Raw genomic sequence first — 25,232 nt, forward strand, 5'->3', positions numbered from 1 at the left:
GGATTTACCCATATCATGACATGAGTATCAACATATTTTCGACGCTTTTGATTGCACCACGACCATTCATACCATGTCATATCCCATCAAACGATCGCATGAGATTCGTCAGGGACACGACTCCGAGCAGATGAATCAGGAACTACCTCCAGTGGAGGCTAAGTCTGGGTTGGAATGTCTCCCAGTGGAGCTCCTCCAGAAGATCTTCCTACACAGTCTCGAGTTCAATCTTCCAAGAGCCTCGATTCGCCTGGCTAGGGCTCTATCAAATCCGATCCTCTATACCTGGCTCATTCGTCTGGCCTTCAGTAGTTCCAATGAGAGCTCCAAGAATGACTTCTTCACACCATACTTCCTCCCTCCGCCACTGGACTATTTCGCGTTATCTACAGAAGAACGAAGAGATCTCCAAAGCACCATTCTCGCATGCCGCTGGTGTACGCTAGAGCTCATGCGCGAATGCCAGAGGGAATATATCGAACACGCCATCCGTCTCAAGTGTCGAGACCTAGTGTTCTCCCCTGAAGACAGCGACACCCTAGCCAACATCAGGGAACACTTCCACGACCTCAAACGCTACGATCAGGGACACCAAGGCCGCATAGGAAAAGGCGATCTGATTTGCAGGGCTCAAGATCCAGAAACCAATGCGGAGTATAGAGTCGCAGTGTGGTTCAACATTGGTGCCTTTCAGATTCGCAAACCGAATCCGATTCATACCGAGATCGATCTCTTTCGACTACCCTGTTGTGCGGGTAAAAATCCATCGCGTATGCCAGATAGGTTGCTTGGTCGTCCATGGACAGATACGAAGATCGAGTTCCTTAAATTACTAAGTACGGAGTTATACATTGATGACGATGACGAACATGAGCGCTCTGGGCGTCTGCTTCGCCAGGTAATCCGGAGCCGTGATTACGGTACTTTCGAGATACTTGTGGAACTCTTCATTCGGATCCGAGTATATAAATATCCCATCCGCTGGCCTATACTTCCGGTTCATTTCAAGGCAGCTATGAAGTACGCGGACTCTTCAAGTGATCCTTTCCTCAACTTTCTGGTTCGGGAACGTTGGGACGATTTACCTTGGTCTGATACACGGCTCAAGGAGGAATTGATCGCAAAAGCAGGACTAAGTCCCCCGGCATGAGGTATAGGCTTTTAACAATCGACGCTCTACGAGAGACGTGAACAAGGGAGAGGCGAAGTCATGGATTGACCGTTACCCTTTAAAAATACATAAAGATTCTAGTGACAACCAACATTGCTGGGGTATGGAGAAAGCAGATGAAAAAAGCGCGAACGTGGACGAATAATGAGACGGAACCGAAAAGACAAGTCCATGAACACAATGCGTATCATATCCATCATAACTCATCGCGTGCGACGGGTGCGAGCGATTAAACTCTTGATCGTCGATGTCTCGAAGACCTCATCCTCCCCCGGTTTCCACAGTAGCCACAAGTGAGGCATGAAATGAGGATATCGCAGAGGGAGACGACACCATTGATGATGGCTTTCAGGACTGCGCCGATGGTATTGACGATGCCCATCAGGCAGGCGCCGATGGAACGGAAGACGTCCTGGATCTATGGAGTGGTCAGCAAAGACATGCAAAACTTCCCTGGGAGGAAAGTACATACACAAGACACGACGGCACCCATATTGATCAGATGTTCTTGTTTATTGTGGAATCTTTGTCTTGACGTATATCACGGTTTGTGTTTTGGAGGAGGAAGCGTTAGGTGTGTTTGGCAAAGCACTGGAAGATGCAGGAGAGTGGACAGTGGTATCAGAGAATGGACGCATCGTTCAAGGCCGGAGGGAAGAAAGTAGAGACTATATATGGCAGGTACGATGTCACAATGGCGCCAAGGGCTCGGAATGATGTATGAGGATAGGATATGCCAGGAATGTGACAAGTGATTATCATGAAAGGGGCAGGAAAGAATAGAAGCCTGGAGAAAGGAGGTGCTACGAAGGACGTAATTCTATGGCATGGTGACCTCCACCGAGCCAGGTCCAAACACTACTTGATGCCGTCATATCGACGCTGTCCATCCTGATTTCTTGGTTCTATTCGTCTGCATTGGGCGAATTGAGTGTGGATCAATGGACTAGCTGTCAGGTGGTCCTAAAAAAAAAGTGGTTGGATCCAGGGAGAGCTTAACACGTTCCTTGACCATTCAGGATGCTTGACTTTGCAATCGTATTTGTTCTTGATATAGATTCAGGGCTGGTGGCCTGCGCAAGTGGCGTCGAGAAACTGGAGATACTCAAATGCACATCATGCTATGACATCATCACTTGCCTTTGCTCTTCTACACTATGCCGCAAGTAGGCTAGTTCTAGGGCATATCAGCTGACCATGATAACCCTTTACCTCTCTTTATGGTAAGGCTCTTCACAGACCTCTTCCTCATTGGCTACGGCTCTTTTGTGATGTTATGCTGTCAAGATTCCCAAGTATCAAAGATATCGTCATTGCACTTCTGCCACCCCCAGCCCTACTGGGCTAAACTGTGCTTCAAACCGGGTCGTGTACATTCCTCGAGAATCTACAGGCTCGCTTGTCATGGAGCAAAGACTAGCTTAACTCTCGCCGGACGAACTCCACTCGCTCCCCTGAGCCGGGCATGCTGACCCCGATCAGGGTCCGCGGCCGCAGAAAGAAAGTCCCTGCACAGAACCCCAACCATGATCAAGGGGCGAAGGCAATACCAAGCGGGCCCAAGGGCGGCCGGCCCTTAATGTCCCGTCAGGCGAGGCTCGACTCGTCGCAGTCCAAGAGCAACAAGAGAGCTCGCCTGTGGGCCGCCAGGCCGTCGAAACGTCGCAAAACATTGTCCATACTGGAGACTCTTCCGGTAGAGTTGATCGAGACGATCTTCTTGTATTCATTGAATGTCAATCTACCCCGTGCATCGCCCTCGCTGGCGGCGGCGGTGTCGAGCGAGCGCATCTATCGCTTGTTGATACTGCTCGCTTTCTGGAATGATTCCGCTTCGGAAGCTGGGGATCCTGACTCTGCTATTTCGAGGATACTGAGACCTTTGGGCTACGTTCCTCTGCAGGATGACGATCGCGAAATTCTTCAAACCTCCATCTTGCGTTGTCGGTGGTGCACGATACCCCGGTTGCTCAATCAGTTGTCAGACATGACGAACCTGACTATCCAGAGACATTGGGTCAATGCTGGTATTGAGATGACTAAAGATCAACAAGAATCCTTAGATCGGTTCCTCGCGCGAGAAGATGACACTTCTACATACGAAGGTACCGACAAAGACGGCAAACACTACACTCTATCCATCGCTCCCTTCGTGTCAATAAGTATCGCGTGCCAGGAAACCCACCAGCAACAAACCCACAAGATCCTCCGCATCAAACACTTCCCCGAGAAGCTCCTTCGCGCCGCTAGCGAAGAGGGCTTCAGCGAGGAACACGCAACCTACCTCGAAACCGTCCGAATCGCCTGCGGGCTCAATCGCTCCGACCACCTGGAGACAGAAGTCTCCGTCTCTCGCGAGTCCCTGCAACAAGGCATCCACATCGCCCTCGTGGAGAGCAACACAAAAGCACTCGCAACTCTCCTCAAAATCGACGAGTACGTCTTCCGCAGCAACGCAACCATCGCCGGCGGCCTGCCGTACAGCATACCATCCGAACATTTCCGCACGGCTGTTCGAGTCGCACGGAATGACCCAGCACTTTTCCAAACGTTGCTTCGCGCGAGCGCGGAATCTGTTCCTGCGGATGATCCGGAGATTACTGAATGGGCGATGAATCTGGGTGATTCGTTTGGTCATTGGTTGCTGGATTTGATGTTGAAGCTCCCGCAGCAGATAGAGACTGCGAGCGCGAATCCGGCAGAGGGTGCGGTGTTCTATCTGGGTAGAGCCAATGGACAAATTGAGGTGGCGAGACGGTATTTGCGGGATGTCTTGCACGTGGACGAGCTGCCTAGTTGGATGGAAGAGACACCCATTGATCTGTTCAGTCAATGGAGGGTCGTCAAGACTGCGAGCGAAGCGAGGGGTTCGTAGGGAGCCCAGCATTGACCACATGCTGCAGGGCATGCGTCTAATTACCATGTACAGCATCAGTACGGAGTAGTGCGGATCATAATTTCATTATATAAATTACAATATCTATACCCTTACTTTTTTTGGCTTATTGACAGGTATTTCACCTTGATACAGTGTATAATCCGTTCACATATTCTTCAAGAGCCGCAGGATCCCACTTATCCTGCCTGCCAGCGTCAACTGATACCCCGTCTCAACCACACCCTTGCACAGCTCCCAAGCCCCGGTACCATTCTGCTTATCATCATCACCCTTCTGGATCGGATAGTCCACCCTAGGCGGAATCCTCGTAGCCATCAACTTGGGGAAGCGATCCACACAAATCGCCTTGATATTACTCACCGCACGGAGACCCTCTTCTCCGGCGAACCGACCGTATCCGGAACCTTTGACACCGCCAAACGGCAGCTGGACCGCGTAGTAACTGGCAAAGTCGTTCACGGACACCATGCCCGCTTTGATCTGAGACACACATGCCGCGACATCCTTCTGGTTATACCCGAAAACGCTTGCTCCGAGGGCGTACATTGTTGAGTTTGCGATGCTGATAGCGTGGGGCACTGATTCCGCGCGCATGAGGACAAAGACCGGGGCAAAGAGTTCCGTCTGGGCAATCCGCATAGAGGGAGTCACATCGGCAAGGAGCGTGGGCGTGAAGTAGTGGCCGTGGGGGTATTTCGGGTGATTGTAGCGTCCACCGCCGCATATTAGCCGTGCGCCTTGTCTGACAGCGTCTTCGATGAGAGATTCCAATCGATCAAAGGATGCTGGGGAGATCATCGCGCCCATGTCCGGGGTGTTTGGTTTCTGCTGGGAATCATTTGGTTTAGAGTCGAGCAAAACGGAGCCAAGACGGAGGGCTTCAATGCGAGGGGCGACGGTGTCCAGAAGCTTGTCGTATACGCCTGGGAGGGCGATGACGCGCTCCACACCAATGCAGTTTTGCCCGGCGGATTGGAAAACACCGCGCATGAGCACCGAGGAAATGGAGGATACTTCGCTCACGGTCCGGCCGTCGTCCAAGATGACGGCGGGATCCTTCCCGCCCAGTTCCACGGTGACTGGTGTCAATGCCTTGGCTGCGGACTCACACACTCTGTGGGCGACGGGCCGGGAACCGATGAAGGTCAACTGTGAGATATCCGGGTGAGATGTTAGGGTGCCTGCGACATCGGGAAGGCACACAACGCTTTGTACTAGCTCTCGCGAATGACCGCAGCTCGAAAGAGCGCCTCGGATAATTTCAAGAAAGAACGTGGTGCACCATGCAGTCTGCTCGGACGGCTTCACCACAATACCATTCCCAGCAAATATAGCGCTGATGACCGGGGAGATGAAGTTGTGGAACGGGTAGTTCCAGGAGACGCAGGCCGAGACAACGCCCAGAGCCTCGTACGTGACCATGTTCTTCTTGTACATCATCAGGAAATTGGTCGGTCGGGTTTCAGCCGTCAGGGCCTTTTCGCCGTGGTCGATGGTCCATTTCAGCTTCTCCGTTGTGACGAGGATCTCCCCGAACGAGGCGTCGACTTTTGTTTTCCCCGAATCCAGGCAACATGCAGTGACGATCTCATCTTGGCGCTCGAGAACATATCTGCCAGAATTCCAATCGATCGTTAGCTTCTTGTTTCTGGCTTGAACCTTGTTCAGGGTGCTCGCGAACGCACTTGAGCAATGTCCGAAGAACCTTCCTCCTATCGGCAAAGCTAGTCTTGGCCCATTCGACCTGCGCGGTTTTGGCAGCTTGTATCGCTCGATTGACATCGTCGGCGGTGTCCGGCTTGATTCCGGTGCCCAGTACTCGTCCGTCCGCAGGACAATAACTCATAATCAACTTGTCACTCCATTGCTGTGTAAATCAAAAGGCATTAGCATTCGCGCCGTGTGTCTCGTCGATCAATCTTCGATGCGCAGGGAAAATAAACCTACACCTCGAACCTGACCTTCAAGCACCTTCTTCTCCGCACCTTGCACGTCCTCCCATTTCTCGCCGGTCCAGTTGGCGCGAACCTCGGCCGGTAGTGGAACATTGAAAGACATAGCGGCCTCCTTGCTGCTTAAAATGAAAGCGTAGCCCAGGTAGATAGCAGCGATAGAGACCACTAGGACGCCAAGGAGCTGTGTATGGCTCGCCAGGGTGTCAATGAGGGGAGCCAAAGCAGGCGGAACGAGCGAAGCCAGAGAGTCCATCTTGGCAATCAATTGCACCTCAATTGATTCCTAGAAACCTCTCCTGGAGAATCTGTGTCGCTCGTGCCTGAACGGAACTTTGTGGGAGCAAAGGACCAAAAGTGGTCCCATCTTTTTATCAACAACTCCGATACGATTACGCGATCGAAGCACAGGCCACCTGAGGATAAAGGAGCAAACAAGCAAAGATCCATAGTTACTGTAGTTATGGCTTCAACCGAGTAAAAAAAAAAAATAGAGATCATGGTTCATTCGCAGATCTAGCTAGCTGACTCAAAGTATCAAACACAGGGTATTAAGCAATAATCATCCTCTCACGACTCCTGACTGTTTATGGCTCGTCCCCACATACCTTTAAGATCTGTAATCAGTAAATATATAACTAGCAACAAATCTACGCTAACAGAAACGACAATCTCATTCATCACTTTCATCAGTGTCAGTGCGCGTCTTTCGTCCACTCCGTTTCTTGCTAACCACAGGCATCTTCGGGTTTCCCTCTTTTCTCTTCCCAGTTCGAGTTACAAGGTGGTCGATCACACACCCATCCTCCCAGCCAGCGGAGGACTGCCCGGTGATTGCTCGGCATCTGGGACAAGTCTTTCCATGGCGAATTAAGAGTTGATGGAGAGAGTATTTCAGGTGGCCTGGGATGCGAACCTCAAGGTGACTGAAAGAAGTGACCTCGGTAGCTTTACCTGGCGGCACCCAGCCGAGCCATTTGCAGATACGGAAAATATGAGTATCGACGGCAAAGCATGGGCGTTGCAAGCAGAAGAGAATGACACAAGCCGCTGTTTTCGGACCGATTCCTGGGTACTTCACCAGCTCTGTCATGGCATCTTCCGTGCTGAGAGTATGGAGGTGATTCAGTGAGAGGAAATTCTGATCAGCGCAAGCTATCTCGTACTCCTTCTCTCCCTCAGTCTTTGCTGCGAGGTCCGAGGGCCCGTCAGACTCTCCTTTCACCAGCATGTTCTTGCGCTCTTGGTTCTCCTGGTAAACCATGTCCAGTATTGCCTTGATCTTCTTGCTCTTGACGTCTGCCAGACCACCTCTCTTGATAGCCTCAAAGACATCTTTCAGCGGTGCTTGACGGACGGCCTCCCAGTTGACACTTCCCTTGCCGATACCTTCATCAAGAATACCGAACCTCTGTACCAGACCACCGAAAGCCAAAGCAGAATTTCTCCCTGTCGTGGCACCGCTGAGCAGCGTGCGAATGAGTGCGTCTAACACTGAAGGGACCTCGCCACACCCGGTAACCGTGAGAGAAGGCTCCGGGATCTTAGCAGGAGGGATGACTTCTCCATGAACACTGGAGAGGAGCCTATTCACTTCCTCACATTCTTCAGGTGTGGGCCGAGCCCACTCAGGAAATGGGGTAGCTCCGGGAGTAAGACCATATGGGTTTTTCTGCTTGCTGACTTTGGCTTGTTGGGGTAGTATCTCTGTAGTTTTGTCGACGGTCTTCTGAAGTTCAGTTGCAAGTTTGTCTAGTTCTTCTTCTTTGATGCCAGGGTCTTGCTGGCTGAGTTTAAGATCTGCATTGATATTCTCAAGTGTTTGAAAGACCGAGCCCAGATTGTGCGGAAGGTCGTCATTCACATTGAGACTTGGCAAAGTGCCTTTTGTCTTTCTCTTTTTTGAGGAATTTGATAATTTTTCTGGTTGCTCACTGGGCCGTTTTCTCTGACGACCAGCTGTAGACTTTCTAGTCTTCTGTGTGTTGGCCGGAGAATTCGAATCGGCTAGCTGCGGCTCGACATGCTGTATCTTTGCCGCAAGCAAAGCTGCCTCTCGGGCTGCTGCGGAACGTGTGACACGACCTGTCATGCTGAGAAAACACGGCAGAATCAATAGAGACAAGATTAGAGATGGAATTCATAAACGAGGATAAAGAAGTGATCTTTATCGGGCGGTGGTTGATGGACAATGGTACATTAGTACAAAGAACAGTTCGGTAAGCAGTATCCTCTTAGGTGACTTTTCAACTCGAGGGACTACAGTCGCAAGGACAATGGCTCTAATATTCTGTCATCGTGACTCTTGCTTTTCCAGAGCGACAATGTGCAATAAAAGATGAGGGAGAGAATCAGTGCCAAGGTTGATGATAGCCTCGTCAGATTCTTCGATTCAATATTCGTCATATCACATGATCCGATCTATGATCGCCGATCTAGTTCTATCTATATACATACACCATAAGCCTCATGACATGTGTGCCAAAAGATTTTCATCGTAGATCCATCAATTGCATGACATGGAAGGGGAGCACCATCCCTTTCTCCAGTCCTAGCTATGCAATGGAAAGCATCAAAAACAGAGAGCCGCCCTTGATCTTGCTTTTCTCTATCGCATACAAACTCCAAGACGCCAAACACAAATACACCGTTGGTATAGCAATCCATCAGAAGAGGAAACCATGATCATGAGTGATCAGCGATGTTGTGGATGCTGATATCCATACGATCCTTGACCTTGGGAGGTTCCTCTTCATGCGTCAAGGATTTGCTGCACCGGTTGAAGCCGACCTGAGGCACTTCAGACTCTCCAGGGTAATTGGCAGGGATGATCTTGCCATGTTGATCGAGCTTAACTCCGTTAGCAGCAATCTGGTAGTCCTGCTCATTGGCGAAACCATGAGTGACGGCCTCTTTGGCACGGTCGACGGCCTTGATCTTGCGTCCTTCGCCGCGGATCTTTTCGAGATGGTCAAAGTAGCCGTCATCGATGGGGGTGATGTAGTTGCCGCAGAAGACTCCGACTTCGAAGTTGACAGGTTCGCTCAGTCCATTTTCCTTGGTAATCTCGGCACAGGCACCAATCAAGTCGTCCAGAGTCTGGAAGATGACGCTGTCAGCGCCAATGTGTCTCGCGATACTTTCGGCATTGCGGCCGTGTGCAACGAGCTCGCTGGGCGATGCCAGATCGATACCGTACACGTGAGCATGTCTGTTAGGTGTATGAGTAAATTGTCATCGTCATGGATGAGAATCTGAATCTTGACTTACGTGATCTCCGGCGCGCAACTAGCAAAGTAGACCTTCTTAGCCCCGGCTTCTCTCGCCATGGTGACGATTTCTCTGCTGGTAGTTCCGCGCACGATACTGTCGTCTACCAAGAGGACATTTCGGTCCTTGAACTCGGCTTGCATTGCATTCAGTTTGCGACGGACACCCTTTTGCCGAGTCTTCTGTTCAGGCATGATGAAGGTACGGAAGACGTATCTGTTCTTGACGAAGCCCTGGCAGTAAGGCTTGTCCAGATAACGCGCAACCGCTGCAGCCGACGTGGTTGACGTTTCAGGGATGGGGATAACGACGTCAATGTCCTTGACAATCTCAGGTCCGAGAACATCGAGGATCCTCGCGGCAAGGCGATCACCCATGCGCTGACGACTCCGGTAAACGCTGATACCGTCGATGACGGAGTCGGGCCGCGCGAAGTAGACATATTCGAAAATGTCGGGAGCATATGCCTTCTTCGGCGCGACCTGACGGAAGACCGGCTCTCCGCCCTTCTCGATGATAACGGCTTCACCAGGCTGGATATCACGGAAGTTGCTGAATCCAAGCTGGTGCAGGGCAACCGACTCGGACGCCATCATGTAATCCGTGCCGGGGCCGTCCAGGGAGGGTCTGGAACCAAGAACCAGAGGACGGATACCATATGAGTCACGGAAACCGAGGATACCGAACCCTACCATGATCGTCAGTTGATATTCAGAAAAACACCATGAGAATTATGAATAAGCTCACCTGCCAGCATCGCCGTGCAAGCCCAGCCACCCTGGCATCTCTCGTACATCCTGCTAAGGCTTGCAAAGAGATCTTCCTTGTTGACACGCGCCTTCTTGGTCTCGCTGAGCTCATCGGCAAAGATGTTCAGCATCAGCTCACTATCACTATCGGTGTTGATGTGACGGTGAGCCTCGATATCCAAGTATCTCTTCAACTCGGGAGCATTGATGAGGTTTCCGTTGTGGGCCAGGCAAATACCGTAGGGGCTGTTCACATAAAAAGGCTGAGCCTCGGCATTCGCGCTGCTTCCAGCAGTCGGGTATCTCAAATGTCCAATGCCCATGAAGCCTGGGAGGTCCGCCACTCTCGCACCGTCATTGAAAACCTTGGCTGCCATACCGTTGGCCTTCAACTGGAAGATGCGACCACCTGCCGCGCACGTTGCAATACCCGCAGCATCTTGTCCTCGATCTAGTAATTCGCAAATTGAACATTAGTCTCGATCCTCGAAAGGCATTGTGTGTCGTCCAGATACTCACGTTGTAGGAGGTAGAGCGCTTCGTGAAGATCGACGGCGGCAGACGACGTGGGATTCGCCAATATTAAACCGATGATACCACACATCTTGCTGACAAAAGGGTATTCTAGAAGTATTCATGATATCAGCATTAAGCCTGAAAATCAGACTGAACGGCAAGACGAATCAAGACAAAGCAACTCAAAGTCAGATCGGATATTCTCCGCAAGGATGCTTAGGAAGTCTAACATCTATAAAAAAAAACCGAAATTCATCATAAAAGAGAAGGAATGGAATGCATTGAAATTGAGAATTCGTTCGAGTGATACTCACATCTAGAGGCAAAAATTCAGGCACGCGCACACAGAGGGGAGGGGGGCGATGAAGAAAAAAACCGGAAGTGTCGGCGAAGACGAGGGGTTTTCGAGAATGATTCTCTTATTGAGACATAACAATCAATAGCCACTGGAAAGTTGACTAGAGTCAAGATGGTGCTCAAAGCAAAGCCCACGAAGGGATTATTGAATGAACAGGTATCATGGTGAAGGAAGAGTTAGGAGAGAGGGAAAAGTTGGGACCAGACGAAACCCTCATATTCTTTAATTCTTCTCTGCTGTGGTTCTTCCCCACCGCTCAGTGAGTGGAAGAGACAGAAATTTTGCGGATGCCGCTAAACCAAAGGCAATTTCATGACCCAGAGAATTATGCGAGGCACTGCTTCGGAGCCTCAGGCATTAACTAGTTACCGAGACCGGCGATGACATAAGCTGTCAACTTGCCTTCACAAACAGGACAAACATACTTGATTTGTTTTTCAGTATCAACTCACTTCTGATGATAGAGTGATATCTCTCTGTATGATGGACAAAGTTGACTAGACAAGACGTAGCTCAACTCAAATTACTGGTGATCTGAATATGAAGTTCTTTTGGCTAACTCTCTAAACAGGTTCCTTGTGAAAGAGACTGCAGAGCCTCATCAACTGCTGGAAATAAGCCTTTGATGTACTTAGTACTGACGCTCACTGCTCAATGCTTTGCTATCTCTTTGTTGAACGTCTTCATGGTTGATTGCTCCACTTCTTTGCTAAAAATTTCTACTTGTGTTACTCTCCCCTCTGGTATCCTGATCAACATGATCTATACCATGGCGTATCTTCTAGTTCTTGGTTGTTACGCTCCTTATATTCCCTTCCTGTCCCAAATTTCCCCTTTCCAGCATTTGCTAGTTGACTCCATTTCTACTCAAACTCTTGTACACTTCAGAATAACTCAAAGGTCTTCTACATCATCCTCCAGGCCTACATGCTGCAGTGAAGATGAACAGTTCTACAAACGATTCGTTTCATTCCCAGGAGCTTCCCCAACCTTCAGAGCCCATATACGTCGATGATAGTGATAATTCTGGCGTCTGTGACACCGACAGCGACACTGACAGCAGTGTAACTATCGATAACGACCCCGATCGATCATTTTTCCTTGATGACGAACAATCTTACCCTGGAAGCAGCCGACGCACCCCAACACCTTTCCCCTTGGGACCTCAAAGTCACCAAGAAATCATAGATCTTACCTCGGGCCCTGAGCTACTGGTGGTAGAAGGCGACTATCTCACAGACGAATGCTTCGAGCGGCTTCTGCAAGACTGGGACCGACCTGCACCCGCCGCCGCAGCACCTCTGCCGATTCAAGAGGCCTCGGAACCGGAAAAGCGACCTATCAACCACGCTTGCGTAGACGGAATAGTCTACAAAGCTGGGCATTCCCTTGAGCTTCACAATGGCCTTTATCTCAGAATCGAAACTGTGCTTCAAGATACTGCTGGAGAGATCTACTTTCAAGGCCGTCACTTGATCCGAACGAGAAATCACAAGGGACCTTATATACCCAAATGGTTCAATGAATTGGTCTGGATCGTTAATGAGTCAGCAGAAGTTCCACTGAGCATCGTCAAGCGCTTCGTCAATATTCGATTCACAAGCTGCTGCCATGTTGAACAAGATCTTCAGAAACGAAAGCGGCCAAATGATCTGTTCTGTCGATTGAAGGAGAACCTTGACTCAGCTCAGGCAGCAATAGAGTACCTGTCATGCGAAGAATCTGATAAAGGCTTTGCAATAGATTCGACCACTTTACGACAGTCATGGCGAGGTGAAACTCGTCCGTTTGGTAGTGCTGATGCTGATGCCAAGTCACAATCTCCAGTCATAGTGCTTGATGCAGACCCTGTTATTGATCTTACCGAGCTCGAGAAAGAAGACGTCAGGGAGCAGAAAAAACATCGCAAGTATACCTTTGGCGACGGCTTCTGCGGTGCAGGAGGCGTCTCTTGTGGTGCTTGGAAGGCTGGTCTGCATATCAAGTGGGCATTTGATCAGTCCGAGCATGCGATTGCCACATATCGTTTGAACTTTGAGACTGCGCTGTGTGAACAAAGTGACATCTTCAGTTTCTTAACAAACGAGCCAGAATTTTTGAAAGTGGACGTCAGCCATGGTTCTCCTCCGTGCCAGACGTTTTCGCCAGCACATACGATCAACAGTGTGAACGATGATGCCAATTCGGCGTGCATCTTTTCCTGTGCGGACATGATTAAGAAGTCGAAGCCGAGAGTTCACACGATGGAAGAGACCAGTGGACTTTTTGATCGGCACAGGGAGACTTTTCACCGAGTCATCCAGGACTTTATCGAGATAGGGTACTCTGTTCGTTGGAGAATCTTGAATTGCATGGACTATGGGGTGCCGCAATCACGAAAAAGGCTCATCATCATTGCTTCCGGGTACGCATCCTGCTTTTCGTATTGATCCTCTCCTGTCTTCCCAATGTGTAGAAGCTGATATCTTTTCTAGACCAGGCGAAGTGTTGCCACCGTTTCCAAAGCCTACCCATGGACTGCCAGGATCTGGGCTTTCCGACTACACAACAATCGACCAGATGATATCCAACATCCCCCCAGATGCCCTGGACCATGATGTCGAAGGTGCGAGGAGCCGAGGACTGCGGAATGGAACAAGAGCCCCCTTCGACGCGAATCAGCAGGCAAAAACCGTGACTTGCAGTGGCGGCGAGAACAATTACCATCCATCTGGCACACGGGGCTTTACAAACCGCGAATTCGCCTGTTTGCAGACGTTTCCTTTGGACCATCGGTTTGGAGCACGAGAAGTTCGGAAGCAAATCGGCAATGCCGTCCCTCCTGCGCTGTCCAAAGCGATTTACCGTGAGATCATCAAGTCGTTGCAGCGTACAGACGAGCAAGAATTCAGAGCTGGAGATTCGTGACGAGGGCAAAGCTGTTGGTTTCTTTGATTCGTACTCATCTCTATGGTAAACTTAATAGATTTGGTCCTCGTGCACCTCATACCAAGCGATTGTTTGAAAACCGGTCAGAAAGAGTGAGGTTTCCTCCAGGATCCATATCTATACTGGAGACTGGTGTAGTCAGTTGATCGCCAATCGGCTGATCCATATGCTCTGTCCATGATATGGAGCTATAGCATAGCCGCGGAAATGGGAAAGATGCCGTCCGACCGCGGGGAGCATCCAAGGGATGATTTTGACGATCACCATCGGCAGAGAAGGATTCTGCCTCGACTCTTGACTCTTGGTCAAACAGCATTCACATCATCGGATTGTTCAATAGCCCTTCAGTGATAGTAAAAGAATCAAGTTTGTGTCATAAAAAGACATCCGCAGTGTTTTCCGATGAAGCCGAGCAACAGCATAATCATGCCGCTGGATGCCGTTGAGGTCACCACAGATCCAGAGTTTTCGAATCATCTGAATCAGGAGATCAATGCGATTTTCCGACACCGGAGGAAAGTCTGGACATTATGATCATTAGTACTCCGTAGGATGAGGATGGCCATCCTCTATCTGTCTTACATTCGGATAGCCGGGAGTAACCGCAGGACACCAACCAAAACGGCCTCGGTCCAGCGTGAAGTTCGAGCTCCCTCAACAATTATCCCTCGCATTCCCTTTCTCCCCTTCTTTTCTCCTCTTCTTCCCTTTCCTCTTCCTCCACTGCTAAGCGACCATCCTTAATTACTCTTCTTTCTGGCCTCTGTCCTCTCCCCTCCTCTCCTCTGTCTCCTGAGTATTGCATCCTCCTTCTTTCCCTTGTCCTTCCATCATGTCTGCCTCGTGTTCGGCGCTGAGACGGCTGACCCACAGGTCTCCCCGCACTTTGCAGTCCCGCATCGTCTCCGTCTCCAGGCCCTCCTCCCGCATTGTCGCTCTCAACTCCTTCACCAAGACCGTCAACCCCTGCGCTCCCCGAGTTTCGCGGTTCTCGACAATGACTGCCCTTCAGCACGGTGCTCCCTCTGCTCCGACAGAGAAGAGCTATGATCCCGAGATCAAGGATATGGCTGATTATGTTCACAACTATAGTGTGAACTCTGATTTGGCGGTATGGGTCCATTGGCTTCTCCCTTACACACATTTGATTTTTTTTGGCCTCAATGTACAATTGATCAATTGAGACTGGGGCTTGGTTATTTGATTTCGAAATTGCTAGATGGAAGTAACTCATGCGCTGATTTGATTTAGTATGACACTGCCCGTCTGGTCTTCCTCGACACCCTGGGTTGCGGACTGGAGGCCTTGAGATTCAAGGAATGCACCAAGCTGTTGGGCCCCGTTGTTGAGGGTACTGTCGTCCCTAACGGTACCCGTGTTCCTGGTACTCCCTACCAATTGGACCCTGTCAATGGTGCCTTCAACATTGGTGCCATGATCCGGTGGCTTGACTACAATGACTGCTGGCTTGCCGCCGAGTGGGGTCACCCATCCGACAACCTGGGCGGTATCCTCGCTGTCGCTGACTGGATCTCCCGTACCAACCGTGCCGGAGGTAACATCGGGAATGGCAAGATTGTGAAGGTCAAAGAGGTGCTGGAGGCTATGATCAAGGCCCACGAAATCCAGGGTGTTTTGGCCCTGGAGAACTCGTACAACAGGGTCGGCCTGGACCACGTTGTGCTGGTCAAGGTTGCCACCACTGCTGTGGTTGCCAAGATGCTCGGTCTCAACGAGAAGCAGACCGCTGATGCCATCACCCAGGCTTGGGTGGACGGCCAGAGTCTCCGTACCTACAGACACTCTCCCAACACCATGTCCAGAAAGTCGTGGGCCGCTGGTGATGCTTGCCAGCGTGCTGTCAACCTTGTCCTGAGGGTCCAGAGGGGCGAGGGCGGTGTTCCCACCGTTCTGTCCGCCCCCATCTGGGGTTTCTATGATGTTCTGTTCAAGGGCAACAAGTTCAAGTTCCAGCGCCCGTACGGCAGCTACGTCATGGAGAATGTTCTCTTCAAGGTTTCCTACCCTGGTAAGTTTACGTGAAACAATTTTGGGTGACTTCAGTATTAATCCTTGGCAGCCGAGTTCCACTCTCAGACCGCCATTGAGTGCGCGCAGATCATCAACAAGAAGCTTGCAGCCATGGGCAAGAGCGCCAAGGACATCAAGGAGATCACCAACCGTACTCATGAGGCTTGCATCCGGATTATCGACAAGCAGTTCAAGGCCATGGACAACTTTGCGGACCGTGACCACTGTGTTCAGGTAGGTTTCCAGCTCGGACTCGATCTCGGAATCTTTACTGATCTTGCTTCAAGTACATGGTTGCCACCATGCTGGCCTTCAACCGCCTGACCGCCGAGGACTACGCTGACGGCTCCGAGGCCGCCACCTCGCCTCTTGTTGAGGACCTGCGCAAGCGCATCCGCTGTGTGGAGGACCCTCAGTTTACTCTTGACTACCACGATCCCGCCAAGCGCACCATCCCCAACGCTCTGACTGTCACCCTGAACGACGGCACCGTTCTCGAGGAGGTCGTTGTCGAGGCTCCCCTGGGACACCGCCTCAGACGTGAGGAGGCCAAGCCCGAGATTGTGTCCAAGTACAAGCGCCACCTGCAAGCCCACTTCGACCAGGCCCGTATTGACGAGCTTCTGCAAGTTGGCTTGGACCGTTCTGCTCTGGAGAACTACGACGTTGACAAGTACGTTGACCTCTATGTCACGGACAAGATCGTCACTGCTGCTTAGAGGGTTCAATGATTGTGTCAAAATTAGAATTGATTTTAGCATGTTATGTTATTATACAAAGGAATTTCTAGTCCTATGGTCAAATCACCGAGTTACGATAGCACAAAAATAGAATATTTTCTTCAACAGGTAGTGTATCGATCCTCTGCGTGCAGATCTGGTCTAGTAGACATATCTGAACTGCATATTCTTCAGATCAGTAGTGTCCACCAACTCCGTCGGCTTCTCAGCGTCCTCAACAGGACCAGCCACCCTATCTCTCCTCCGATTCTCCCACCGCAGATACACCCCCAAAACAAGAGCCACCACCACAACAACCACAAAACAAACAATGACCGCCTGGAATCCACTCTGCCATCGCATCAGCCCAGCCCTTTTATCTGTGTAAACAGAGTACACATACCTGATACCTCGGCGCCTCACGCTCAAAAAACAACTGCGGACCAACGATATTCCCCGTGCAGTACATAATGAAGTAGATCGCGCTGACAGTCGCCCGCTTACTGAAGCCGCCGATATTCGAGGCAACCATTGCCAGAGACAGGGGCATGCTGACCGAGTAGACGCCCATCAGGAGGAGGCCGGCGTACCGCGAGGCGATGGAGTCGGTGGCGTAGACGAGGGCGCTGCCTAGAATGCTGTGCTATTGTCAGTTGCGAGTCGTGGTGGGGGTGGGATTAGTTGGAGAGGTTGTAGGTTGTACCTGACGCAGCCTACTGCGGCGATGACGATGCAGCGGCAGTTTTCGATTTTGGAGGATAGGGTGGAGCTATCATTGTTCGATCAGAGAGGTTCAGATTTGGGAAGATGGGCGGAGGGGGAGGGGGGCTTACGAGAGTAAGACGAAGACGAGGATTACAGCGCCGACGGGCATACCCAGCAGCAAGGTTTTGAAGGTCGAGAAGCCGAAGCCGTAGAGAATTAGGCTTGAGAACTGGTGCGTGTTAGCATCAGTGGTGTTCACCTTGGGGACTGGACTTGCCGTTGTGAACCCCCCGTTGGGAATATTGGACCCCAGAATCATGACGGCCAGCAGCCAGGTCTTGGGGTCGGTGAATGCCTCGATGATCTGGGCGGAATCGATCTTATTGCGCTTGTATCCGGCTTTGTTGGCCTTGAGCCGTTCGATGGCGATGAGCTTCTCTTCTTCTGTGAGGAAGCTGGCTGTATTGGGCGCGTCGGGGAGACGGAAGAACATGAGGATGCCCCAGAGGAAGGTGATGATGCCGAAGATGATGAAGAGCCACTGCATTGTTTGACATTGTAAGAATAGAATCGGACACCTTGGAGGGAATGTAGACATACCTTCCACGGCTCCAGGCCGGTCTTGATTTGCCAGATTCCCAGTGCAATGAGATTCCCAATGATCATTGAGATGGAGTTTCCGCAGAACCAGATCCCATGCCGGAGTGGTTGCTCAGACGTCCGATACCACAGCGAAGTAATCAGACTAAAACCACTGGAGACACTCGCCTCGGTGCACCCCAGGAAGAAACGGGCCACCATGAGCCCGGCGAAATTGGTCGTGGCGGCATGGCAAGCCAGAACAATAGCCCATAACATACTGGATCATTGTCAGTGTAATCTCTAGAGGACTAGGAAGAATGACGAACAAATTGCAGGCCAGATACTTTCCCAGCGGAAACTTGACCATGAGAATCGAGGCTGGGTATGAGAAGAACAGATAGCCAAAGTAGAATATGCTGCCTGACCAGTTATACTCGGATCCCCTGAGCTTGAGATCCGTTCGCAGGCCCATGATGGCTGTGTAGCTGAGGGCTTGTTTATCCAAGAAGGCCATCATGTAGGCGAATGTCATAATAGGGAGGATCCTCAAATAGCTGTTAGTAAGGAATGGCACACAGATTGCATGTCGAACGTACATAATATCAATCTTTCGGACGAGTCTTTTCTCTGCGGTGGATGAAAATGCAAAGGGGGACTCTTGAATCTGTTGCAGAGCGCCCATGTCCAAACTTGCTTGGTCATCGGCATGCTTGCTGTTTGGCAGTGTCTTCTCTCTTGACATATTTCCCATATTGAACTGCAATATACTTGCAATCAATGCTCGAGATCAGATCGCAACACGCTGAGAAGGGCAACGGTAGGATAACTGGAGTATTCGAAGATGCGCCTCTGCAGTCTCGCTTCATTCCGTATATCAACATCCCTATTTATATCCACCCACATCCCTATCTCTATCTTGACCCCCCGCATTTTCGAAGATAAAGTTGAGTCTGTGGATATAGAGATAACGGCGCCGATGATTGACCGTCTCTGCGATAGTATCATCTATTGGCTGCGTCGGCAAAGCTAGCAGGCCTTGGCGGCTTTGGCGATATATTCTCGACGTGTGACTTCGGCAGTATACGAATACAACTACAGGAGTCGGCCTAAGAAGGACGTGTCAATGGAATAGAAGAGCCGAGGTTAGATACTTGAAAGTCTAGATTTGGTGTCATATCTCTCATTCACTCTTATCAGACAAGGTGATAGAAAACTATGAGGTCGAATCATGCTCAAATCTTGCGCATAAGCCAATACTCTGGTCTTATCTTGAGAGATTCTACTGGCTGCATGATCTACACATCTCTTTGGAAATCCTCCTTGACCTGTGCTGCGAATTCATCGTCCACCAACATCTCACAGGCGACTACTGCCATTCCCGCAGCGCAGTCGAGACATCTCTCGTACGATGCTTGAGACCCGGCTCCGGCTGTAAACTGTGGCGTATGATTGACCCCTTCAGCCGGGATAGTGAACATTCCGTGGAATCCAGGTACGGCATATGACACGTTTCCTGTAGGATGAAGATTAGTCGTTTGGAACGAACACTCTCAGAGAGATCCATACCCATGTCTGTAGAGCCTCCCCCAAGTGTGTTTGGCTGCCCAGCATTGTCGTAAAGGGTATGGTGACCCATTGCGCGCATCGCAGATACGAAGCTCTGGCAGATGGGACGATTCGTCTTCAGATCGGCATATGAAATTCCCCTATTATGATCAGCACGAGAATACATTCCCACAGCCTCTTAGAGACTCACCATTCATAGTCGACTTTGCAACCTGTAGCCATCGCAGCTGCCTCAAAGCACTTGATCACCTTGTCCGTGAGCACTTTCAGACTTTTAACTGTGTCTGACCGGATGTAGTAGTCCACCGTTGCAGACATGGGAATCACATTCGGCCGATCTCCCCCATGGACAATGATCCCGTGGATTTTCTGAGCTGGCCGGATTTGTTGCCGCAGGACAGAGATGTTCACGTATGCAGAAACCACAGCATCAAGAGCATTGATTCCCTCCCACGGAGCGGCTGCCGCATGCGCCGGTTTCCCAGTGAAAGTCACGCGGACTTTATCATTGGCAAGATAGCCTCCTGGCACCGTTGTAGCTATGCACAAGAGATCCGGAGCACTTGGAACCATTGGCATGGGATGAACCATGAGACACACGTCGACGTTTTTGTACGCCCCATTGTCCAGCAGGCGCACCTTTCCACCGCCTGACTCCTCGGCGGGAGTCCCCAGAAGACGCACGGTATACCCGGGCTCTTCGGGGCAGTGGATTTTCATCGCTTCGCATGTGGCGATGAACGCAGCGATGGAGCTTGTCGCAATTAGATTGTGCCCACATGCGTGCCCGATGTTGGGTAGTGCGTCGTATTCCGCATTGAATGCCACGACGCGACCACCGGCACCATGTTTGTATTCAATTTCCAAAGCCGTGTCCATGTCATAGGCCTTTCTACGCACTTCATAGCCTTCAAGGGCGTCGAATAGCGCGCAGATGTGGTCGTGCGCTTTGTGCTCCTCATAAGCTAGTTCCGGATTCGACCAGATCTGGAATGATTAGAGGACGTTACGGCGGTGACAAAGTCAGACTCACTTTGTTGTTGATGTCTCTGAGCTGCGCATCATACTTGCGAATGGCATCGCGAACGCTCCCGATGAATTGTTGCTGAGATACTGAGAGTCGCATTATGCTTGTCTGGTTCTTGATTGTCCTTTTTGATCACTTCGGGAGCTCTCCAAGCCAAGGCTGACTCGGAGGCATTTTATATACTTGTTCTGCTAAGACCCGATCAACAGTGCTGCAACCTTCAACTGTCATCTCGGCAACGTGTTGACTTGCCAAATGGGGATTGTCATGACTCCAAATGTCATGATTGGCTGAGATACTGCCAGGTCACGTGGAATTAGCCGATGCAGCCAATCACAAACAGAGACTCGGCATTTCTCCGCATCCTCGCTTCGTTGCCGATTTCGGGTGGCTATCTCAACCTCAGACTTATCTCTTTCTCCTCATCTGATCCCTTCGTGCCAGTCGTCTTTGATAAGTGGACCCATTGGATAGTCGTATCCCGCCAGTGAACCCCGCCGTTGCCCTTGTGTTGGGATCTGAGGGGCGCAATTAATACCAGTCATCGACTTGTCCGATTCAAGCCAAATCTATGATGAGGATTGTTCAACCACGTCAAGGCTAAAATCCCGAAAAAGCAAGGGAGTGGAGAAAAGCTCTGGTGCAAGCACATTTTGGCTGTTTAATAGTGCAATATGTACAAGACTGGCCGAAAAGCCCGTTCCAAGACTGGTAGGATCACCTGCTCTCTGTGGCCTGTCAGCGACGATTCATTCGATTGCAGGTTGCCGTACGTGCCGAATTCGGAAAGTGAAATGCGACGAGGAGCGGATTGTCGTCGACAATAAGAAGGAACCCCAATGCAGGCGATGTTCGGTCGCGCGAATCGCCTGTGAATGGAAGGGTGGACCGATCCCTTGTCGGTCAACGACAGGGTCGAGAAAGAGTCAGGTGTCTGGGATCCATGCTAGCTCGCATGGCTCAATGAGGAGACCGGGCGACTTGCAATCTCCCTTGCTTCCTGCTTGCACCCATGACAGTAGTCTGCAAGCTGCTAATTCGCTTGTTCTCTCGGGATCCGACCGGTCTCGCTTGAACTATCTTCGAGATTCTGCCCTGGTCACTTTGCTCGGCAAGCATTGGCCGTGGTCCACCATCTCCTACGCCTACCATAGAGTAGCTGTCAAGGAACCTATGGTGATGAGCATGATCCTCGCCACGACTGCCTGTGAAATTCATCGATCACGTCTCCACGATTGCGACAGTACACGTGTGTATCCCCAAATCAGTGATTCGTCCGACATCGATGGCAGGGTACACTACGGTACAGCCTTATCCAGACTTCGCGAAGTGCTGGCTGAAGGCGTGAAGACCCCGGCGAAGGTCGAGGCAATTTTTATAACGTTGTGGCTCATGATCGATTATGAGAACCGGTTCGGGAGTGGCGCCACAACAATCAACATACATTTGCGAGGCATTGAAAGCATACTGCATAACCATATCTTACCTCTGCTGAAATACGAGGAGTCTTCGGCCCCTGCAATCACTGCCGGGAGTCCTGAAGCGGCAGTTGTGTTGTTTCACGGTTCCGCTGAGGACCCGAGCTTGATCGAGGGAGCGGCCAGCAGTCCAATCGATTCGGTAGCTGGCCCATCTGACGGGAGATTAATTTATACGGCAGTACCTCTATTCCTGCTGTGGACCCTCTACTTCTTTACGCCTGGCGCGCTTTTCTTCGGACCTGGCGCTATATATGAACCAGGATTTGAGAAAGTCAACGATGATCTCTTCCGGTTCTTTCTTCGTGCAGAAGACGAAGACACTCCATTGAACCTTGGCAACCTCTATCGTATCAGTAGACAGTCGCCTTCGAAGTTCTGGGGGGAAGCCTACCCAGCCAAAGCACAACTAGATGATATGGAAAACTATCCCGGCTTAGCCCTTTATCACAAAAGCCATGTGGTTCAATTCAGGATCACAGAGCTATTTCGGCAACCAAGAAGCACCTCTTGGAAAGAAGCACCTTATCGGCAGATTGTTGATGAGATAGTCAAGATAGCCAATGTAAGACGGTTCAGACCCATGTTGCTGCTCAGACTGACATGATTATGCTAGGAGTTCGAAATGCTTCTCTCATCCGCAAAAGCCGCCCCGTCGTGTGATATCGTGGGAGATGGGCGCCGTGTGATGGAGACAATCTATTGGGCCGCCATCACATATTACAGCACGATTGTATACTTCCACCTATGCTTTGACAGGCTGCTCCCAGACAAATCCATGCAGACCGGGTTGATGTCCCAAGAAAAGGCCGTTTCCCTAGTTCTAGAGCTATCCCTGAAGCTCCATCGAAGCAGACCGCATCTCATGGTGCGCATCACGTGGCCGCTCTTCATGGCAGGTGTGGCTACCGCGGACAAAATTTATCAAGATTGGGTGTCTATCCGGCTACGAGAGTTGGGACGGTATGGGCAGAACTACAGCCGTGTCAGCCGACGCTTTGACGACATTATTCGCGGAAGTGACCCCTTTGCATATTCTCAGAAGCAATTATCCACATCGAGGCAAAACAACAACACCGGTTGACCCAAACGCACAGCTGGCCGATCTGATTCGAGAGCAACAAAGGCTCGGTGCCCAAGCCATGCCATCAATAGGGAACCATAAATTAGTGCTTCAGCCACGAGCTCACTGGACTCTTTTGGATCAACAGACAACTTCGAGAATCGTTCGAAAACCAGGGATAAGTCTTGGCAAAATGTGCCCGGGAGACGGGCTATTCGTCGAACTGACTCCAAGCTGCATGACACTTGTCTTACCAGAATAGCCCGGCGCACATGACTTGGTATGCGGAGACGCTGCCATGACAGGTCATTTTTCCGGCCTCTTGCGGCATGCAGTGTTGGGTTGGATTTGAGTTCTGAGCTGGTGCTCTCTTGATTTTCACCATTGGATCAAGTTGAAAACTACCTCTCCGAATGTCCCCTCAACTAGATGTTGGAGAATTATTGGTTGCTTCAGTGCTTCGGTCTTGAATTGAGCTGCGACGAGCCTTCTCGTCGGATGGATGACAGAGAAAACAACCAGCCGAGGGGGCTATCGCCTCTAGCGGTACTGATCAAAAAGACGGTAAATTGACAACTCAATACCGACCTCCTTTAAGTCTGCTCTTCCGCGATTATGCCAAGAGAGCACTGCTATACCGCTGAACAGTGATTCATTTTGGTCATTTACCACATCACAAGGCCAAGAGACAAAAGTAAAATAAGCGCTAAACACGGTTCCAAGAAAGTCCAGCCAACTTGGAAGAAAGCAAAAAGCCAGCAAAGGAAATGGAAGGTCTAGATGTCATTCCTCCGGGGCGTACGATGCTTGACATACTGGGCACCTGTACGGACGGTATTCCCACCATGACGCAAGACAGGAATAATGAAACGCATGGCCACAGCGATTGAGAATGAGCAGATTCCAATCCCGCGTGGGTGCCTCCGCGGCAGGGTCAAGACCAGATGTGCCTTGTGGAGGACGCTCTGGATCCGAAGAGGGAAGCGAGGATTGCGACGACGACGAGGGTAGCAGGGTCGAGAGGCAGATGGAACTGTACGAGAACGGACACATATCATTTCGTATTAGTGATGGGTGTTATCACGGATTGACGATGTCTCACTGATGAGAGCAGCCAAGGCCACTAGCGCAGCCCTGTCCCCGCATGTCTCCAAGGCCAAGAAAAAAGGAAGGCTGATAGTCCAAGAATGGGAGGGAAAGCGTCCATCACTCACCACGGTTCTTGCGCGTACCGTCCAAAATCGTGGACATTGTTATCGCTGCTCCGGCTGCACGCAACGGTATTCCCCCGTTGCCCTTCCAGCCATCTCTCCACGCCGACCTGTTGCATGCAGCCATGCTCTCGGAGTGCTTCGAGTTCGCTGGCTCTTCTTGCAGCAGCTCTCCTGCGGTGCTGCCACATGACGATGCTGTCGTTCCAAGTTTGGTCAGTTGTCGATCTCAGGTTGTGGATCTTGTCTTCATTTGTCCGATTCCAGTAATTCCGGGCACTTGCAACCAAGCGTATAGAAAATCATAGAACATTCCCAGCGACAGGGATTAGTGGATAGGTCGAAACTCACATAGGGATCAAACTGATAGCAGCGAATAAGACGACTCCTCCCGCAACAACCCCTGCGATCTCACCTGTGCTAGCCATAGACCCTCCGTAGACGAAGAGAGGATAGTAAAAAAAAGAAAAAAGAAAAAATCAACGAACAGATCTGCCCAACAGCCAGTGGACGACACGTAATCGGATAAATCGGCTAGCCCCAACAACCAGCCAACGAGTCAGTGCAATATGCACAATCAGTCTAACAGCGAGCGCCCATGCACCTTTGACGAAGCCCGTCGAAACACAATCACCGGTGGGGAGACGGCGCAGTCAGGAAACCGACAACCTCATAAAGTAAAAAGACTAGCGCGGGGGCCCTGTTGGGCTTTGGGCTGCGTCTCGCGAGGGGGAAACCAGCCTGCATTTAGAGCTGTCACTGGGCTCTCAGGCCACCTACTCGCTGCAACTCGCCAAGAACCCCCAAGACCATCCAGGCGGGAAATAATCCGAAGGCCGCCAAGGCTCCCGCGCTCGGCGATGGCTCTTGGCGCGGTGGTTCCGGCCTCCGGGTTGCCCGCTGCGAATCTTGGCTGCCCAATCATAACGGCATCTCAGTGGGTATTTGGCCACTTATTCGCCGCTGAGGGTTGGCGGTTTCTTGGAGTCCACTGGCCGAAACGTGCT

At 50.9% G+C, this 25,232-nt stretch overlaps 11 protein-coding genes across 11 annotated transcripts; 5 read left to right on the forward strand and 6 right to left on the reverse strand.

Annotated features, from left to right (window-relative positions):
* Positions 1-73: 73 nt before the first annotated feature.
* On the forward strand, positions 74-1,150 carry CDV56_102142 (uncharacterized protein; the record flags this gene model as incomplete). Its single annotated transcript, XM_026755761.1, has 1 exon — positions 74-1,150. One exon carries the CDS (start codon positions 74-76, stop codon positions 1,148-1,150), a length of 1,077 nt encoding a protein of 358 aa, XP_026611877.1.
* Positions 1,151-2,636: 1,486 nt separating this feature from the next.
* On the forward strand, positions 2,637-4,046 carry CDV56_102478 (uncharacterized protein; the record flags this gene model as incomplete). The annotated part of the gene is made up of 1 exon (XM_026756097.1): positions 2,637-4,046. The coding sequence occupies one exon, from the start codon at positions 2,637-2,639 to the stop codon at positions 4,044-4,046; it is 1,410 nt and encodes a 469-aa protein (XP_026611878.1).
* Positions 4,047-4,214: 168 nt separating this feature from the next.
* CDV56_102675 (aldehyde dehydrogenase family protein) lies at positions 4,215-6,278 on the reverse strand (the record flags this gene model as incomplete). The annotated part of the gene is made up of 3 exons (XM_026756294.1): positions 4,215-5,682; positions 5,756-5,937; positions 6,018-6,278. 3 exons carry the CDS (start codon positions 6,276-6,278, stop codon positions 4,215-4,217), a joined length of 1,911 nt encoding a protein of 636 aa, XP_026611879.1.
* A 417-nt stretch (positions 6,279-6,695) lies between these two features.
* Positions 6,696-8,114, reverse strand: CDV56_102990 (endonuclease III domain-containing protein; the record flags this gene model as incomplete). Its single annotated transcript, XM_026756609.1, has 1 exon — positions 6,696-8,114. One exon carries the CDS (start codon positions 8,112-8,114, stop codon positions 6,696-6,698), a length of 1,419 nt encoding a protein of 472 aa, XP_026611880.1.
* Positions 8,115-8,707: 593 nt separating this feature from the next.
* CDV56_103225 (amidophosphoribosyltransferase) lies at positions 8,708-10,645 on the reverse strand (the record flags this gene model as incomplete). The annotated part of the gene is made up of 4 exons (XM_026756844.1): positions 8,708-9,233; positions 9,293-9,980; positions 10,040-10,492; positions 10,561-10,645. 4 exons carry the CDS (start codon positions 10,643-10,645, stop codon positions 8,708-8,710), a joined length of 1,752 nt encoding a protein of 583 aa, XP_026611881.1.
* Positions 10,646-11,856: 1,211 nt separating this feature from the next.
* Positions 11,857-13,822, forward strand: CDV56_103562 (DNA cytosine methyltransferase; the record flags this gene model as incomplete). The annotated part of the gene is made up of 2 exons (XM_026757181.1): positions 11,857-13,319; positions 13,390-13,822. 2 exons carry the CDS (start codon positions 11,857-11,859, stop codon positions 13,820-13,822), a joined length of 1,896 nt encoding a protein of 631 aa, XP_026611882.1.
* Positions 13,823-14,675: 853 nt separating this feature from the next.
* Positions 14,676-16,593, forward strand: CDV56_103847 (putative 2-methylcitrate dehydratase; the record flags this gene model as incomplete). The annotated part of the gene is made up of 4 exons (XM_026757466.1): positions 14,676-14,954; positions 15,095-15,872; positions 15,924-16,108; positions 16,162-16,593. The coding sequence occupies 4 exons, from the start codon at positions 14,676-14,678 to the stop codon at positions 16,591-16,593; spliced, it is 1,674 nt and encodes a 557-aa protein (XP_026611883.1).
* A 162-nt stretch (positions 16,594-16,755) lies between these two features.
* CDV56_104051 (putative MFS allantoate transporter) lies at positions 16,756-18,631 on the reverse strand (the record flags this gene model as incomplete). Its single annotated transcript, XM_026757670.1, has 7 exons — positions 16,756-16,944; positions 16,997-17,231; positions 17,297-17,362; positions 17,427-17,839; positions 17,899-18,157; positions 18,207-18,425; positions 18,477-18,631. The coding sequence occupies 7 exons, from the start codon at positions 18,629-18,631 to the stop codon at positions 16,756-16,758; spliced, it is 1,536 nt and encodes a 511-aa protein (XP_026611884.1).
* A 544-nt stretch (positions 18,632-19,175) lies between these two features.
* CDV56_104289 (M20 family metallopeptidase) lies at positions 19,176-20,572 on the reverse strand (the record flags this gene model as incomplete). Its single annotated transcript, XM_026757908.1, has 4 exons — positions 19,176-19,393; positions 19,447-19,586; positions 19,637-20,433; positions 20,480-20,572. 4 exons carry the CDS (start codon positions 20,570-20,572, stop codon positions 19,176-19,178), a joined length of 1,248 nt encoding a protein of 415 aa, XP_026611885.1.
* A 575-nt stretch (positions 20,573-21,147) lies between these two features.
* On the forward strand, positions 21,148-23,035 carry CDV56_104491 (uncharacterized protein; the record flags this gene model as incomplete). Its single annotated transcript, XM_026758110.1, has 3 exons — positions 21,148-21,184; positions 21,237-22,516; positions 22,568-23,035. The coding sequence occupies 3 exons, from the start codon at positions 21,148-21,150 to the stop codon at positions 23,033-23,035; spliced, it is 1,785 nt and encodes a 594-aa protein (XP_026611886.1).
* Positions 23,036-23,797: 762 nt separating this feature from the next.
* CDV56_104712 (RING finger protein) lies at positions 23,798-24,653 on the reverse strand (the record flags this gene model as incomplete). Its single annotated transcript, XM_026758331.1, has 3 exons — positions 23,798-24,047; positions 24,229-24,504; positions 24,577-24,653. The coding sequence occupies 3 exons, from the start codon at positions 24,651-24,653 to the stop codon at positions 23,798-23,800; spliced, it is 603 nt and encodes a 200-aa protein (XP_026611887.1).
* Between the last annotated feature and the right edge of the window lie 579 nt (positions 24,654-25,232).

This window comes from Aspergillus thermomutatus (genome assembly GCF_002237265.1).
Source record: "Aspergillus thermomutatus strain HMR AF 39 chromosome Unknown NODE_200, whole genome shotgun sequence".
Classification (NCBI taxonomy): Eukaryota; Fungi; Ascomycota; class Eurotiomycetes; order Eurotiales; family Aspergillaceae; genus Aspergillus; species Aspergillus thermomutatus.